Source organism: Chiloscyllium plagiosum, chromosome 40, assembly GCF_004010195.1.
Source record: "Chiloscyllium plagiosum isolate BGI_BamShark_2017 chromosome 40, ASM401019v2, whole genome shotgun sequence".
NCBI lineage: Eukaryota > Metazoa > Chordata > Chondrichthyes > Orectolobiformes > Hemiscylliidae > Chiloscyllium > Chiloscyllium plagiosum.
In genome coordinates, this window is record NC_057749.1 from 20,228,300 (window position 1) to 20,242,440 (window position 14,141).

Consider the following 14,141-nt stretch of genomic DNA (forward strand, 5'->3'; position numbering starts at 1 on the left):
CTAGGCATTTGCTGACTTTGTCCGAGGTGCTAGAGATTGAGAGTTTTGGCGGTGCTGTTGAAGGAGCTTTACCCATTGCTGTCGCTGTGGTGGACGGAGTGATTGGCACCATACCCTCAAACAATCAAGTGGCTGCTTTGTTCTAGTTGGTGATGAGCTTCTTGTGTGTTTGGAGCTGTGTTCATCCAGGCAAGTGCCACAATCTTGACTTGTGCCTTGTAGATGGTGAACAGGCTTGAGACATCGAGGTGAGTAACACGCTGCAGGATTCCTAGCCAATGGCTTGCTCTTGTAGTCACAGAGTTTACGTGGCTGGGACAGTTCAATTTCTTTTTTGTGGGAACCCCTAGGATGTTGATAGTGGGGGATTCAGTTGTGAGAGATAATGGTCAGATTCAGTCTGGTTGGAGCTGGTCTTCCCTGGCACTTGTGTGGCATGGATGTTACTTGCCACTTAACAGCTTTAGCGTGAATGTTGTTCATGTCTTGCTGCATTTTGATATGGATTGTTTCATAATCTGAGGATTTGTGAATTCTGCTGAACATTATGCAATCAGTGAACATCCCCACTTCTGACCTGATGATGGTGAGAAAGGTATTCATTTAGTCGTTGAGAATGATTGGGCTGAAGATTTTTTCCTAAGGAACTCATGTCAAGATATCTTAAGATTGAGATAACTGACCTCCAGTAACCTCAACCATTTTATTTAATATTAGAAATTAGTCCAGCTGATGCCTTTTGACATTGCCATCACTAAATCTCCCACTATCAACATTCCAGGAATTACCATTGAACAGAAGCTGAACTGGACCGACAGAGTTTTCATTTAATTCCAATTAGAGTCAGAGATGTATAGCACAGAAATGGACACTTTGGCCCAACTTTTTTTCTCCCTGGAGCTTAGGATGCTAAATAGTGACCTTAGAGGTTTATTAAGTCGCGAGAGGCATAGATAACATGCATCGCCAAGGTCGTTTCCCCAGGTTAGGGGAGTCCAAATGTAGAGGGCGTACGGTAGTTTTAAGGTGAGAGAGCAAAGATTTAAAAGGGACCTGAGGGGCAACCTTTTCACACAGGGTAGTGCGTATATGGGATGAGCTGCCAGGGGAAGTGGTAGACTGTTGACTGCAGTTTTGCTAGAGTTCCTTGATGCCACACTTGTTCAAATGCTGCCTTGATAACAGGTGGTCATTCTCACCTTACCTCAATTTTTGGCCATGACCATCAAGACAAAAGACTAATCCTGGTTTAACCATAAAGGCAGCAGGAAACGTTATTTTAAAATCTAATGTCAATCTGGTGAAACTGTGACCCAGGACTACATGCGTGCCAAACATCACAAGCAGCATGCTGTAGGCAGAGCTAAGTGACCCTATAGTGTGTACCATCTGGAGAATGCAATGTAGTCGTTTGGCAAGATTGCTTTGACAATATCTTCTTGACCTTTGAGCCAGAGCATCGAGAATACAGACACATGGAAACACAACCATCTGTAAGTGTTCTTCCATCTCTCTCTCGCTCTCTCGCTCTCTCTCTCTCTCACAACATCTGATTTGGAACTATATCACCGTTCCTTCACTGCCACTTTGCGGCGGCAAGGTGGCTCAGTGGTTAGCACTGCTGCCTCACAGCACCAGGGTTCCAGGTTCGATTCCAGGTTCGATTCCAGCCTCGGGCGACTGTCTGTGTGGAGTTTGCACATTCTCCCCATGTCTGCGTGGGTTTTCTCCGGGTGCTCCGATTTCCTCCCACAGTCCAAAGTCGTGCAGGTCAGGTGAATTGGCCATGCTAAATTGCCCATAGTGTTAGGTGCATTAGTTAGAGGGAAATGGGTCTGGGTGGGTTACTGTTCGGAGGGTCAGTGTGGGGCCTTTTTCTACACTGGAAGGCATCTAATCTGATCTAAAAAATCCTGGGGATTTTTAGGCCAGTGGATATTGACTGCAGTCGTTATGTGATCCACTAGTCTGTTGTAAACTATAAAATTCAAATTAGCCTCCATAATTCCCAAGCAACAGCTTTGTGATCCTGTACTCCAGCAAATAATGGTAGTTCTTTCTTTGTTCGTGATGTGGGCCTTTCTGACAAGATCAGCATTCCTTGCCCATCCCTAATTTCCCTTGAGAGGTTGCTGGCAAGCCACTTGTACCACTGTAAATCCCTTGTAATTAAAGCAAGCCACCTATGTTCTGAAGCATGACTTTGAAAAACACTTTATGCAATCCTTTCCTTAGCCAGTGAAGGCTGTTTTTATTTCATACTGAGGGCATGTGGTGGGTATAAAGTTTCCTGTAGTCTGCTGCTTTAGATTCACACAGAATCAAGTTTCTATCACAGAGAAAAACAATGTGCTGGAGAAACCCTGGTTACTGAGCACAGAATGCTGCTGCCTCACAGCGCCAGGTACCTGTGTTCGATTCCAGCCTCGTGCCACTCAGTGTGGAGTTTGCACATTCTCCCCATGTCAGCATGGGTTTCCTCCGGTTTCCTCCCACAGTCCAAAGATGTGCAGGTTAGATGAATTGGTCATGCTAAATTGACCATAGAGTTAGGTGCATTAGTCAGGGGATTGGGTCTAGGTGGGTTACTGTTTGGAGGGTCAGTGTGAACTAGTTGGGCCAAAGGGCCTGTTTCCACACTGTAGGGATTCTTTAAAAAAAAACGAAAACAGGTAGGAAAAGTTTTTATATAAAACGGAAAAGGGTGGCCAAAGTGGACATAGGTCCGTTGCAGGATGAGAAAGGGGAATTAATATTGGGTAATGCTGAACCAGCCAAGGCCTTGAATAACTATTTTGTCAGTTTTCACAGTGGAAGATGTGTCTAACATGCCAAAGAATGATGTTAAGGATGCGATGGGAGGTTAGGATCTCAATTTAATTGCTATCACTAAAAGGGGTAGTGTTGAGCCAACTTGAGGGTCTAAAGATAAGTCCCCTGGTCCTGATGGAATGCATCCCAGGGTGCTGAAAGAAATGGTGGAAGTTGTGGTCGATGTGTTGGTGGTAATTTACCAAAATTCTCTGGACTCTGGGCAAGTCCCGGCGGACTGGAAGACAGCGAATGTCATGCCACTGTTTAAAAAAGGGTGTAGGTAAAAGGAGGTAACTATAGGCCAGTTAGTTGAACATCTGTAGTTGGGAAAATGTTGGAGGCTATCATTAAAGAAGAAATAGTGAGACATCTGGATGGAAAGGGTTCCATCAGGCAGACGCAGCATGGATTCAGGAAGGGAAGGTCATGTTTGACAAACTTACTGGAGGATGTAACAAACGTGGTGGATGGAGGGGGAAAGGTGGATGTTGTATCCTTGGACTTTTAGAAGGTTTTCGATAAGGCGCCACATAAAAGACTCATCCATAAGATAAGAATGCATGGAGTTTGGGGAATGTATTTGCATAGATAGAGGACTGGTTAACGAATAGAAAGCAGACAATTGGGATAAATAGGCGTTTCTGTGGTTGGAGATTATTGGTGAATGGGGTGCCGCAGGGTTAGTGTTGACCAACTGTTCATGATATATGTAAATGATTTGGAAGCGGAGACTGTGTGTAACATATCCAAGTTGGCTGATGACACTAAATTGAGTGGAAAGGTAAATTGTGCAGAGGATGTGGAGGGCCTGCAGAGAGATTTAGATAGGTTAAGTGAGTGGGCAAGGGTCTGGCAGATGGAGTATAATATTGGTAAATATGAAGTTATCCACTTTGGAAATAAATATAGTAGGTGAGAGTATTATTTAAATGGTGAAAGATCGCAGCATGCTGTTGTGCAGAGGGACTTAGGAGTGCTCGTACAAGAATCGCTAAAAGTTGATTTGCCGGTCCAACAGGTAATCAGGAGAGCACACTGAATATTGGCTTTCTTCGCTAGAGGGATTGAATTTAAGTACAGGGAGGTTCTGCTGCAATTGGACAAGGTGTTGGTGAGGCTGCACCTGGAGTATTGTGCACAGTTTCGGTCTCCTTACTTGAGGAAGGATATACTGGCTTTGGGGGCGGTGCAGAGGAGGGTCACCAGGTTGATTCTGGAGGTGAGAGAGTTACCCTATGAGGAGAGGTTGAGCCGCCTGGAACTGTACTCGCTAGAATTTAGAAGAATGGGAGGGGATCTTATAGAAACATATGAAATTATGAAGGGCATAGACAAGACAGAGGCGGGCAAGTTGTTTCCGCTCGTTGGTGAGCCTAGGGCTAGGGGACAAGGCCTCAAGATTAGGGGGAGTCGATTTAGGGCAGAGATGAGGAGGAGCTGCGTTTTCCAGAGCGTGGTGATTCTATGGAATTCTCTGCCCAAGGAAGCGGTAGGGACAGCTTCATTTAATATATTCAAGGCATAGTTGGATGGGTTTTTGCATGGTAAGGGAATTCAGGATTATGGAGATAATGCAGGTAGGAGGAGCTGAGGTGATGTATAGATCAGCTATGATCTTAATGACTGGGGGAGCAGGTTTGATGGGCCAAATGGTTTACTCCTGCGTCTATTACTGTGAAACTATGATAAAGTGAAGTGATACTTCCATTCCCAGTTTTCAATTATTCTGAATTGTCAAGTTGCAACCAATAGAAACTGAGTTCAACTGATTAAATTGAACTTGGATCCTTGTAAATGTCAGAAGTGAGAATGGTGAGATTTCCAATAAGATCTGAGAGCCAGCTCTACCTTTTGTTTCTGATAATACTGTGGGATTTTCAGTCTATCTGAAAGAAACAACTGGATCCAGAGGAAGTGATGTGCGTGTCTCCATTTTAACATGAGAGGACAGCATTCCCTCAAGACTACACTGGACTGTGGAATGGATGATCCTGATATGATTTAAGGCTAAAATCCACTATTATTGACCCTGTACTCCCAATAAGTCATTGACACATGCAGTCTTGATGGGATGGGGAGGAAATGGACTTTCTTATCTTGAAGGTATAATTTTCTCCCTCTATCCCTGAAATAGTAGCTTTCTATGTTTTTATGTATTAGTATGCAGAGAAGTGTACACTTTGCAGTGTCTAAATGTTTCATTTCACTTTCTTGCAGGTAAAAATCTCTACACAAATGAATACGTAGCAATCAAACTGGTAAGTATATATATTTTTCTCATGCACATTTTGGGATGCATTTTACTTAGTGTTATGGACCAGGCCAGACCCTCCTCAAAATATTTCAAGAAGATAGCCTAGACCTTAACTTCTTATTTTAAAGGCAGATGTAAAGTGGTTGTTCCAGAAGTAATACAACTGGTCAAACCACTCGGCTTTAAGCAAAACAGAACTTATTTAAACTCTGGAGTTGAAACGTGAACAAAAGAAAACTGAATTTAGAATAACTTAACTATTGGAAAACGTAACCAACTCGATTACAGTAATTATTACTAATTAACTGTTTCAAGACAGTAACATCCCATAAACGCAGCCCTTGGCAGAAAGGTAAATTCAAACACCGATTCTTCCAGGCAGGAGGGAACAACATCCAGAGAGAGATTTCAGAGAAATTCAGGAATCCTTTACTGACGCTTGCAACTCTTTAGGACACTCACATCTTGTGACTGCTACAGCTACAAAAATCTAGAAATAAACCTGAACTGGGAGAACTGGCCACTCCTTTTCACTATTAAACTGTTTTACACAAAAAAAACCCAATGACCTGTTAAAACCCAGACTCTTTGGCCTTTACAATCTCTGTTCAAAAGAAAATCAAGGACAAAATAACCTTTTAAAATGACAGCATCATCACAGTAGCAAGCAGCCATTGGTAATCTTAGAGTCATAGAGATGTAAACATGGAAACAGACCCTTCGGTCCAAACCGTCCATGCCGACCAGATATCCCAACCCAATCTAGTCCTATCTGCCAGCATCCGGCTGATATCCTTCCAAACTCTTCCTATTCATATACCCATCCAGATGCCTCTTAAATGTTGCAATTGTACCAGCCTCCACCACTTCCTCTGGCAGCTCATTCCATATACGTACCACCCTCTGTATGGAAAAAGTTGCCTCTTAGGTCTCTTTTATATCTTTCCCCTCTCACCCCAAACCTCTGCCGTCTAGTTCTGGACTCCTCGACCCCAGGGAAAAGTCTTTGTCTATTTATCCTATCCATGCCCCTCATAATTTTGTAAATCTCTATAAGGTCACCCCTCAGTCTCCGGTGCTCCAGGGAAAACAGCCCCAGCCTGTTCAGCCTCTCCCTGTAGCTCAAATCCTCCAAATCTGGCAACATCCTTGTAAATCTTCTCTGAACCCTTTCAAGTTTCACAACATCTTTCCGATAGGAAGGAGACCAGAATTGCACGCAACTTGAATTTGAATTAATTTGTATGTTGCAGTTAGACAAATTAATTCAAATTGGCAGATGTCTTCATGAAGCTTTTTTGGTGATCTCACTAATGCATCTTGTCAAAAAGCAATCTTGTGAATTTTAAAGTGCTCTCTGTGCAATGAAATGGCCTAAAGATATTTGCCAACAGTGCACGAAGGTTAAAATCTGTGCAGTTTAGTTTACCTGCTGTTTTGTGTGCTGGGCCTTATTTCATACCAGTCTGCAATATTTTACTTTGATTGCCAAAAGAATCCATAATACAACTTTGCAGCCTGGTGACCAAGCTCAATAAACTATATTTTTTAATTCCTACTTGTATGCGAGATCTGACTGCTAAGGTGCAGCCGTATGCATCTTGTCTTTAATGATTCCAGTTTTTAACCTCGCTCCAAACCATTGTTACCTGTGGTGGTTCCTGCCGAGACTGCAGTTTTGTGTGATGGCCCAGGAGCATGCTAAAGCATGGAAGATTTGCTCTCTAGTAGCATGTCAATGTATGACAGTTGTTTATGAGCACTGGAAATGAATGTGGTGCTGACTTGGGTGTGGACTGCTGGAACATTGGTTCAAGAGCTCACAAAATACTTTAAGAGTTGATATTTGAGAAATAAAAGTATGGTTTATGAGTCTTCCTGTTTTATTCTTAATGACCAGTTTTCTTAGTTAGTAATTTGCATCAAGGTAACCATATGTAGGGGGCATTTTATTGTTGGATGTGTAAACAGCTACATTAATAATTATGATTTCACATTTAGCTGTAAGAGAAGACTCCGTATTAGAGAGATTTACATGGGGAAAGGAGTGTAGAGATGTCTCCATTGAAAGAGTTTTAAAATTTGAAAGTTAATAAATAAACTAATTTTGATGTTCAATATTAGTGAGCTCCAGAGTGATTGAATATAGATTGTGGCTTAGCTGGGATAGAAGAACATACAGTTTAGAAGGGACTTCCTCGTAATGATTTAACAACCAGTTTGACATCCTTAGTATATCTGAAATGCTCAATGATGTATCACTTGTTGAATTGCCATTATAGTTGTAGCGTAGTGATTTCTCTGCACAAGATCTCATAAACAATAAATGACAAGTTAACTCTCTATTTGCCATGAAATTTACCGCAAAACCTCTTGTGTTCACCTGAAAAGGCATGTTGGCCCTTAGTTTAATGCCTTCTGTTTTAACAAAACACAGCCACCTTCAACTAGGGAGGGTGCTGTTAGTATCACACTGAAATGTTGGTTCAGATTGCTTCCCCAGTAGTTATTTGAACCTATCTTACTCTGACCCTGGTGATACATCTTGGATAGTCATGTGCAGTTTCCTGTGAAAGTACAACCCAAGTTAGTTCAGAAATTGTGCGCATCCTGCTGATGTCAAGTTACACTTAAATCCCTTGCCCGATCGCAAAAATATAAATATTGGTAATATAATATGGACTTCAATCTGTCTCCTTGCACTCATGTTAAATTCTTAATGCAAGATAGCCCCATGCCCACACAGCTGCCTAAAATCCTACTGATAGGAGATGCCTAATATTGAGAACGTTAAACGAATGATGAGCTTTTTAGGTATTGATCTACCCTAGAAAACTCTTGTGTGATAGTTAACTTGAAAAATCTCATCATTTTTAACTATTTCAGCTTGACAGTTAATGGTTAAGTATGAGTCGTGGAATGAACTTCAGACGAATTGTTCAAAATTGTTTAAAAAATTGTAACTAATTTTTTGAGGAACGCAAAGCAGAGAAATTCATGAACTAAAAAATGTTTGCGTGGTTAGAGGAATAAGAAATGACTGCAACGGCAAGTTGCCCTTAAGATCCTGTTATTAATAACACGCAGAGCATTGAAAGGAAATGTTTTGTTACAAGTCATAAACTTGGCCTAATAAATATTGAGGAACAATGTGATATGAATTTGGAGATGGTTGCACCTTTTTTTAGAAACGTTAACAGCAAACACAAACTGTATATGGTTAACTAATCAGTGTTGGAGAAAGAACCAAAATCATGAATCGTTAGGTAACATACTAAATATGCACATGATCTGTGGTGGGATGGCAGTTTCAAAGGGAAATGTAGAAAAACATTAAACATTGAACTCTAAATATAGCTATGGTTTAATTTTACAAGAGAAAGGAAGTTCGATTCTGCCAAATGTTAATAGTGAACAAATCAGACATTTTATCATTGTTATACTGAGCTTTGTATTCTCCACAATGACTTTCAGGAAGGATATTCTAACCCTTGGGAGGGTGCAGTGTGGGCATACAGGATCACACCCAAGTTTCAAGAATGCTTGTTAAAAAGCAAATAGTCAGTTAAATGTTTTTCAAAAATTAAAAGGAACACTGGGAGTTTTAATGTTAACAAAATTAATCCATTATGAAGTGATCGTTTTATTTGAAGCAAAGCTTCATTGTCCTGGCTTATGCCATCAGAGGAATTTATATTGGTCAACTGTTCATAATGGGTCTGGGACTTATTTGTATGCCATACCAGTAATGCAAACTTGAGGGATAAACTAGATCCCAGTATTTGTGGTAAAGTCAGTCAGTCATTTTGGCATTCCAGTTGGTGCACTATGGACTGAGTAGGGAAATGTTCAAAGATCCTTTGCTTGAGTGTTTGAATAACTGTTACCAGTTCTGTGCTCGGCATTCCTGCACTGATATTTGGAAGGAGCCTTCCATTTTACAATGTGCAGCGATTGATTAACAAAGAGCATTTTTAGTCCTCCTTTCCCAAGATGTTCTATGATTCCCTTGCTGATCTCAGCTAAAATTACATTGTTGCTGTATATTCAAATACATTGATTGAATGTAGGTAGATTATGCCATTTTGTGTCAATCATATTGCAGATGAATGAATGCATGTGGCTCTGTCTAATGTTTGTTTATTGGTTTAATTTCAGGAGCCCATTAAGTCACGAGCGCCACAACTTCATTTAGAATACAGGTTTTACAAGCAACTTGGGAGCTCAGGTAATGTGTGATTGGATTTACAAGGTTACTACTATTGGAAGAAAAGTATTGCGTCTCCTGCAAACATTAGCAATAAACATGAAATTGCTAAGTTAATACACAGATCATGCCAGCATAAGTGGTTGGAAAAAAACGGAAGCTTTTTGTTTCCTGACACTTTCCTGAGGTACACTTGAGCAATATTGTCTATTCCAAAATGTTGCTGTCGATTTTCAATCAGGATTGTTAGCAGGTAGCCAATGTCTTAATTTGATTATAAAGGCAACTTTTATTTAAACATCTGTTGAAAATTTCTAATAGCTGCTCATTGAACTGGTTGAAGCTTTAGCCTCATAATTTCTCAAAGAAACTGTTAGATACATAGAGTCATACAGCATGGAAATGGACCCTTCGACCCAACTTGTCCATGATGACCACCTTTCCCAAACATAACTAGTCCCATTTGTCTGCATTTTGGCCATATCTGTCTAAACCTTTCTTATCTATGTATCTGCTTAACTGTCTTTTAAATGTTGTAACTATATTTGCCTCCACCACTTCCTCTGGCAACTCATTCCATACGCGCACCATCCTCTGTGTGAAAAAATTGACCCTCCGGTCCATTTTAACTCTTTCTCCTCTCATCTTAAATCTATTCCCCCTAGTTTTGGACTCCCCTATTCCTGGGGAAAAGACCTTGGCTATTCACCTTATTTATGCCCCTTGTGATTTTATAAACTTCTCTTAAGGTTTCCCTTCAGCCTCCTACACTACAGGGAAAAGAATCCCAGCCTCTCCTTATAACTCAAACTCTCCAGTTTAGGTAACATTCTTGTAAATCTTTTTTGCACCTTTCCCAGTTTAATAACATCCTTCCTACAGCAGTGCTCCAAATGTGGTCTTAACAATATTTTGTACAGCCATAACATGACATACTTAATGTTTTGACCTATGAAGGCAAGTGTGTCAAGCGCTGCCTTCACCACCCTGTCTGCCTGTGACGTCATTTCCGAAGAACAATGGACCCACACCCCTTGCTGTCTCTGTTCGACAGCACTACCCAAGGCTCATACCATAAACTGTATAGATCCTTCCATGGTTTGTCTTTTCAAAATGCAACATCTCACAAATATCTAAATTTAACTCCATCTGCCATTTCTTGGTCCACTAGCCCAGTTGATCAAGATTCCATTGTACTTTTAGATAACCTTCATGGTTCACATCCCAATTTTGGTGTCTTCCACAAACTCACAAATCACGCCTCTTATATTCTCATTCAAATCATTTATTTAAATGACAAGCAATGTGGACCCAACACCAAACCTTGTGGCACACCTCTGGTCTGAAAAGCAGCCCTCCACCACCATCCTCTGTCTCCAACCATCAGGCCAAATTTGTATCCAATTGGCTGCTCTCCCTGGATCCCATGTGATCTCACCTTAATACCCAGTCTATCATGTGGAATTTTGTCAAAGGCCTTGCTAAAGTCCATGCATACAACATCTACAGCTCTGCCTTCATCTACCTTTTTGGTCACCTTTTCAAAAAACTCAAAACAAGTTTGTGAGACATGTTTTCTCTCACGCAAAGCTATGCTGACTATCCCTAAACAGTTCTTGCCTTTGCAAATCCCATCTGTCAGAATCCCCTCCGACTACTCACCTACCACTGACGCCAGGCTCAACGGCCTGTAGTTCCCTGGTTTTTCCTTGCAGCTTTTCTTTAATAATGGCACAACATTGACCAGGACCTCACTCGCGGCTTTCGATCATACAAATACTCTGCTGGGTCCCTTCAATTTCTTCCCTGGATTCCCACAATACCCTGCGATACACTTGTTCAGGTCCCGGGGATTTATCTATCTTGATCTGAAACTGTTTCATATAGGCAATTGAAAGGTCTTTTTGTAGGGTATAAAACTAGCCATAGGCGCTGTCAGTCAGGCAGTTTTTATTATGGGGGTTGAGTGGAGGAAATCGTTAACATGAGTTTTACATGTAGGCAGCAAGTTGAAAATCTACCACAATAAGTGCAAGTTCTTAATAACCCCATTCCTTGCGTTAAGGAGTCTCATTTTCTCAAAACATTTTAAGCTGGATAAAAGTTTTTCGTCTTTAGACTTAAAGGCCAAGGGGTCTGTCCATCCTTCCACCTAGCTCCCCATGAGATAAGTAAATCTTAATAGTGCAAAAGTCCAAATTAAGCATCATTAGAGATCCCACAAGTTGATGTAAACTGTATATCCATGTTCCCTTTCCCAGTTTGCTGAGATCAATAACTCATCACTCCTGAAATGTAGCTATAATTAAAAATACTTCCTAAAGCACATTGAACAGTGATATTTCATTGCAATTAATTTGTCTACCACAAGGCATTGTGAGTAGGAGTAACATCTACAGCATTTAAAATTACAAGCACGCACCAGTTCACACTTTTTAACGTACAGTAGCTGCTAACCTTTCCCATAGAGATAGTCCACTGGTTTTTTTAAACCAGTGACTGATTAGAAATTCTTGTGTGAAGGAATGTTGCTTGGACATTTGTGCATTACTTTCCAGGTTTCCCACTGAAGTGCAAAGCCAGAGATCACCTTTCCCAGGGTAGTGGAAATCTGGAGCTCCGACTCATATGAAGTTGTTGATACTAAGATTAATAGGTTTTTCTTTGACAAGAAATAGGGAGTTGTGATACCAGTCAATAGTGAACAGACTCGAAAGTTGAATTGCTTACTTTGTTCCTAGACTTTGTTCCAGTGGATTGGGATGTAGTGTTACTGGTCTTTAAGAAGTGAATATAACAGTAAGAGACTTGTTGCAAAGGTGAAGGCTTTGGCATTGTGAAGTAAAATGGTTGCTTCAATAAAAATACAGTGAAGGCAAGGAGTGACTGGTTGTTTCTCAAATTAACTAGATCCTGAAAATGGTGTTCTGGAATTTGTGCTTCAGCAGAGATGCATTGACAGCATTTCGTATTAGTTCCTAAATTTAGGGAGCAGGAAAAAAAATTGAGAACACAATTGTTAGGGACAGGGCAAATGCATGATAAAAACAAATCCGATCAATACAACTTACATTCAGCGAGAAGAAGACAGTATAGAAAAAAAAGTGGAGTGCAGGAAGAAGGAGATCCCAAGTATAATATAAACAAAATAATTGGAGGAAAAAAGCCATTAAAAAGTGTAATTGCACTCTTAATTTCCTGTGCCAAATGAAGGCAAGGTTAGGCATCTGTATAAGGCATTGCCTTGGGTTGAGATAGAGAAATGAGTACAGATCCGGATTTCCCATAGGGAAACAATATTGATGTGGAAAACTGCAGTATTGGTTCATTAAGATATCACCAGTGTTGATGGGGAGAAGATTGAGGAGAAATTTGAAAAACTGGGGTATATTCACTATTTGTCGACATCCCTAATTGTATAAGGAAGGGTTTGCTGTTAATTAAGTCACATATTGGTCAACTCAGGTATGCTTACTAGAACAATAGTTCAGTTCGTGGGCGGCACGGTGGTACAGTGGTTAGCACTGCTGCCTCACAGCGCCAGAGACCCAGGTTCAATTCCCGGCGACTCTCTGTGTGGAGTTGGCACATTCTCCCCGTGTCTGTGTGGGTTTCCTCCGGGTGCTCTGGTTTCCTCCCACAATCCAAAAATGTGCAGGTTAGGTGAATTGGTCATGCTAAATTGCCTGTAGCATTAGGTGAAGAGGTAAATATAGGGGAATGGGTCTGGGTGGGTTGCGCTTCGGCGGGTAGGTGTGGACTTGTTGGGCCGAAGTTCCTGTTTCCACACTGTAAGTAATCTAATCTAATCTAATCTAATCCTCAGATTTCTAGTGTCCTGGAGAGTGGAACTGTTCAATGAAGCATGAAAGATAGTCTAGTGCTGTTACTTACTTTGTTTGGGTTCTCTTTGAATTTCTCTAAATGACAATGCACTTGTGTTTGTCAGACCACTCTGCTGTGTAAGCAAATTTGGTCTTCTGAAGGGCAGATTTTAGTGGATGTTCTGTGAAGAATTTGGTTTTGTTAAACTGAAAGTTTGTGATGGATTTCATCAAACTGTTGAGGTGCATGAGTGAAGAACAGTGCTGCATTGCTATTGAAAAGTGCAATTCTGGCAAACGGAGTCACATTTGAAAGTGTTCAATCTTCATTTTCATAAATCTGTTGAAACAGATAATTGAAAGGGACGGGGACATGTTGGCGTAAAAGGAGAGATTGCAGGGTGTTCGCTGTGTGCTGAAGGTTGATGAACCAGACATGCTCAGAAATGGCTGGTGACAGTACAAGCAAAGAAAGAGTCAAAGGTGCAGAAGCAAATATATAAAGACTTATGAATTCTTTCTCTCTCCAAGAAACCTAAAGTATTAACTCTGATAAAATGAAGACAGTTTACTCCTTGAAGTTTGTCTTTCTTTTAAACAAACTGGAGCAAAGTGTCAAAAACAGAAGACATCAGTTAACATACTGTCACTACCTTTAGGAGTATATATGGCAAGATATTTTGGAAGAACTAAAGCAAAATGTTGGAGAGACTCAGCAGGTCTGGCAGCATCTGCAGAGAGAAAAACAGAGTCAACATATTGAGTCCTGTGATTGAGTTTCTCTCTCTACAGATGCTGCCAGTCCTGCTGAGTCTACCTAACACTTTCCCTGTTTTTGTTTCAGGTTTCCTTCATTTGAAGTTCTTTGTTTTTCAGTTGGTAGTTGGGTTTGCAAAATCCTTTTGAAGCTCTTCTAACTCTGGCAGTAAATGTATTGGTCTTGTCCGCTGACTCCTTAAAATCTAGGATCAATTTTCAAAAGATAGAAGAAACATTTTTTTTAAATGTTGCAAGTACTTTAGCATTATATGTCAAAGGCTGC

At 40.8% G+C, this 14,141-nt stretch overlaps 1 protein-coding gene across 8 annotated transcripts in view; it reads left to right on the top strand.

Moving 5' to 3' along the window:
* Positions 1-14,141, top strand: part of LOC122542603 (casein kinase I-like) — a 222,480-nt gene that overhangs the window by 81,598 nt on the left and 126,741 nt on the right. For all 8 annotated transcript variants that reach the window (XM_043680562.1, XM_043680555.1, XM_043680554.1 and 5 more), the window contains 2 exons: positions 5,032-5,072; positions 9,227-9,296. In XM_043680562.1, coding sequence (XP_043536497.1) covers positions 5,032-5,072; positions 9,227-9,296 — 111 coding nt within the window. The remainder of the gene's footprint in view (positions 1-5,031; positions 5,073-9,226; positions 9,297-14,141) is intronic.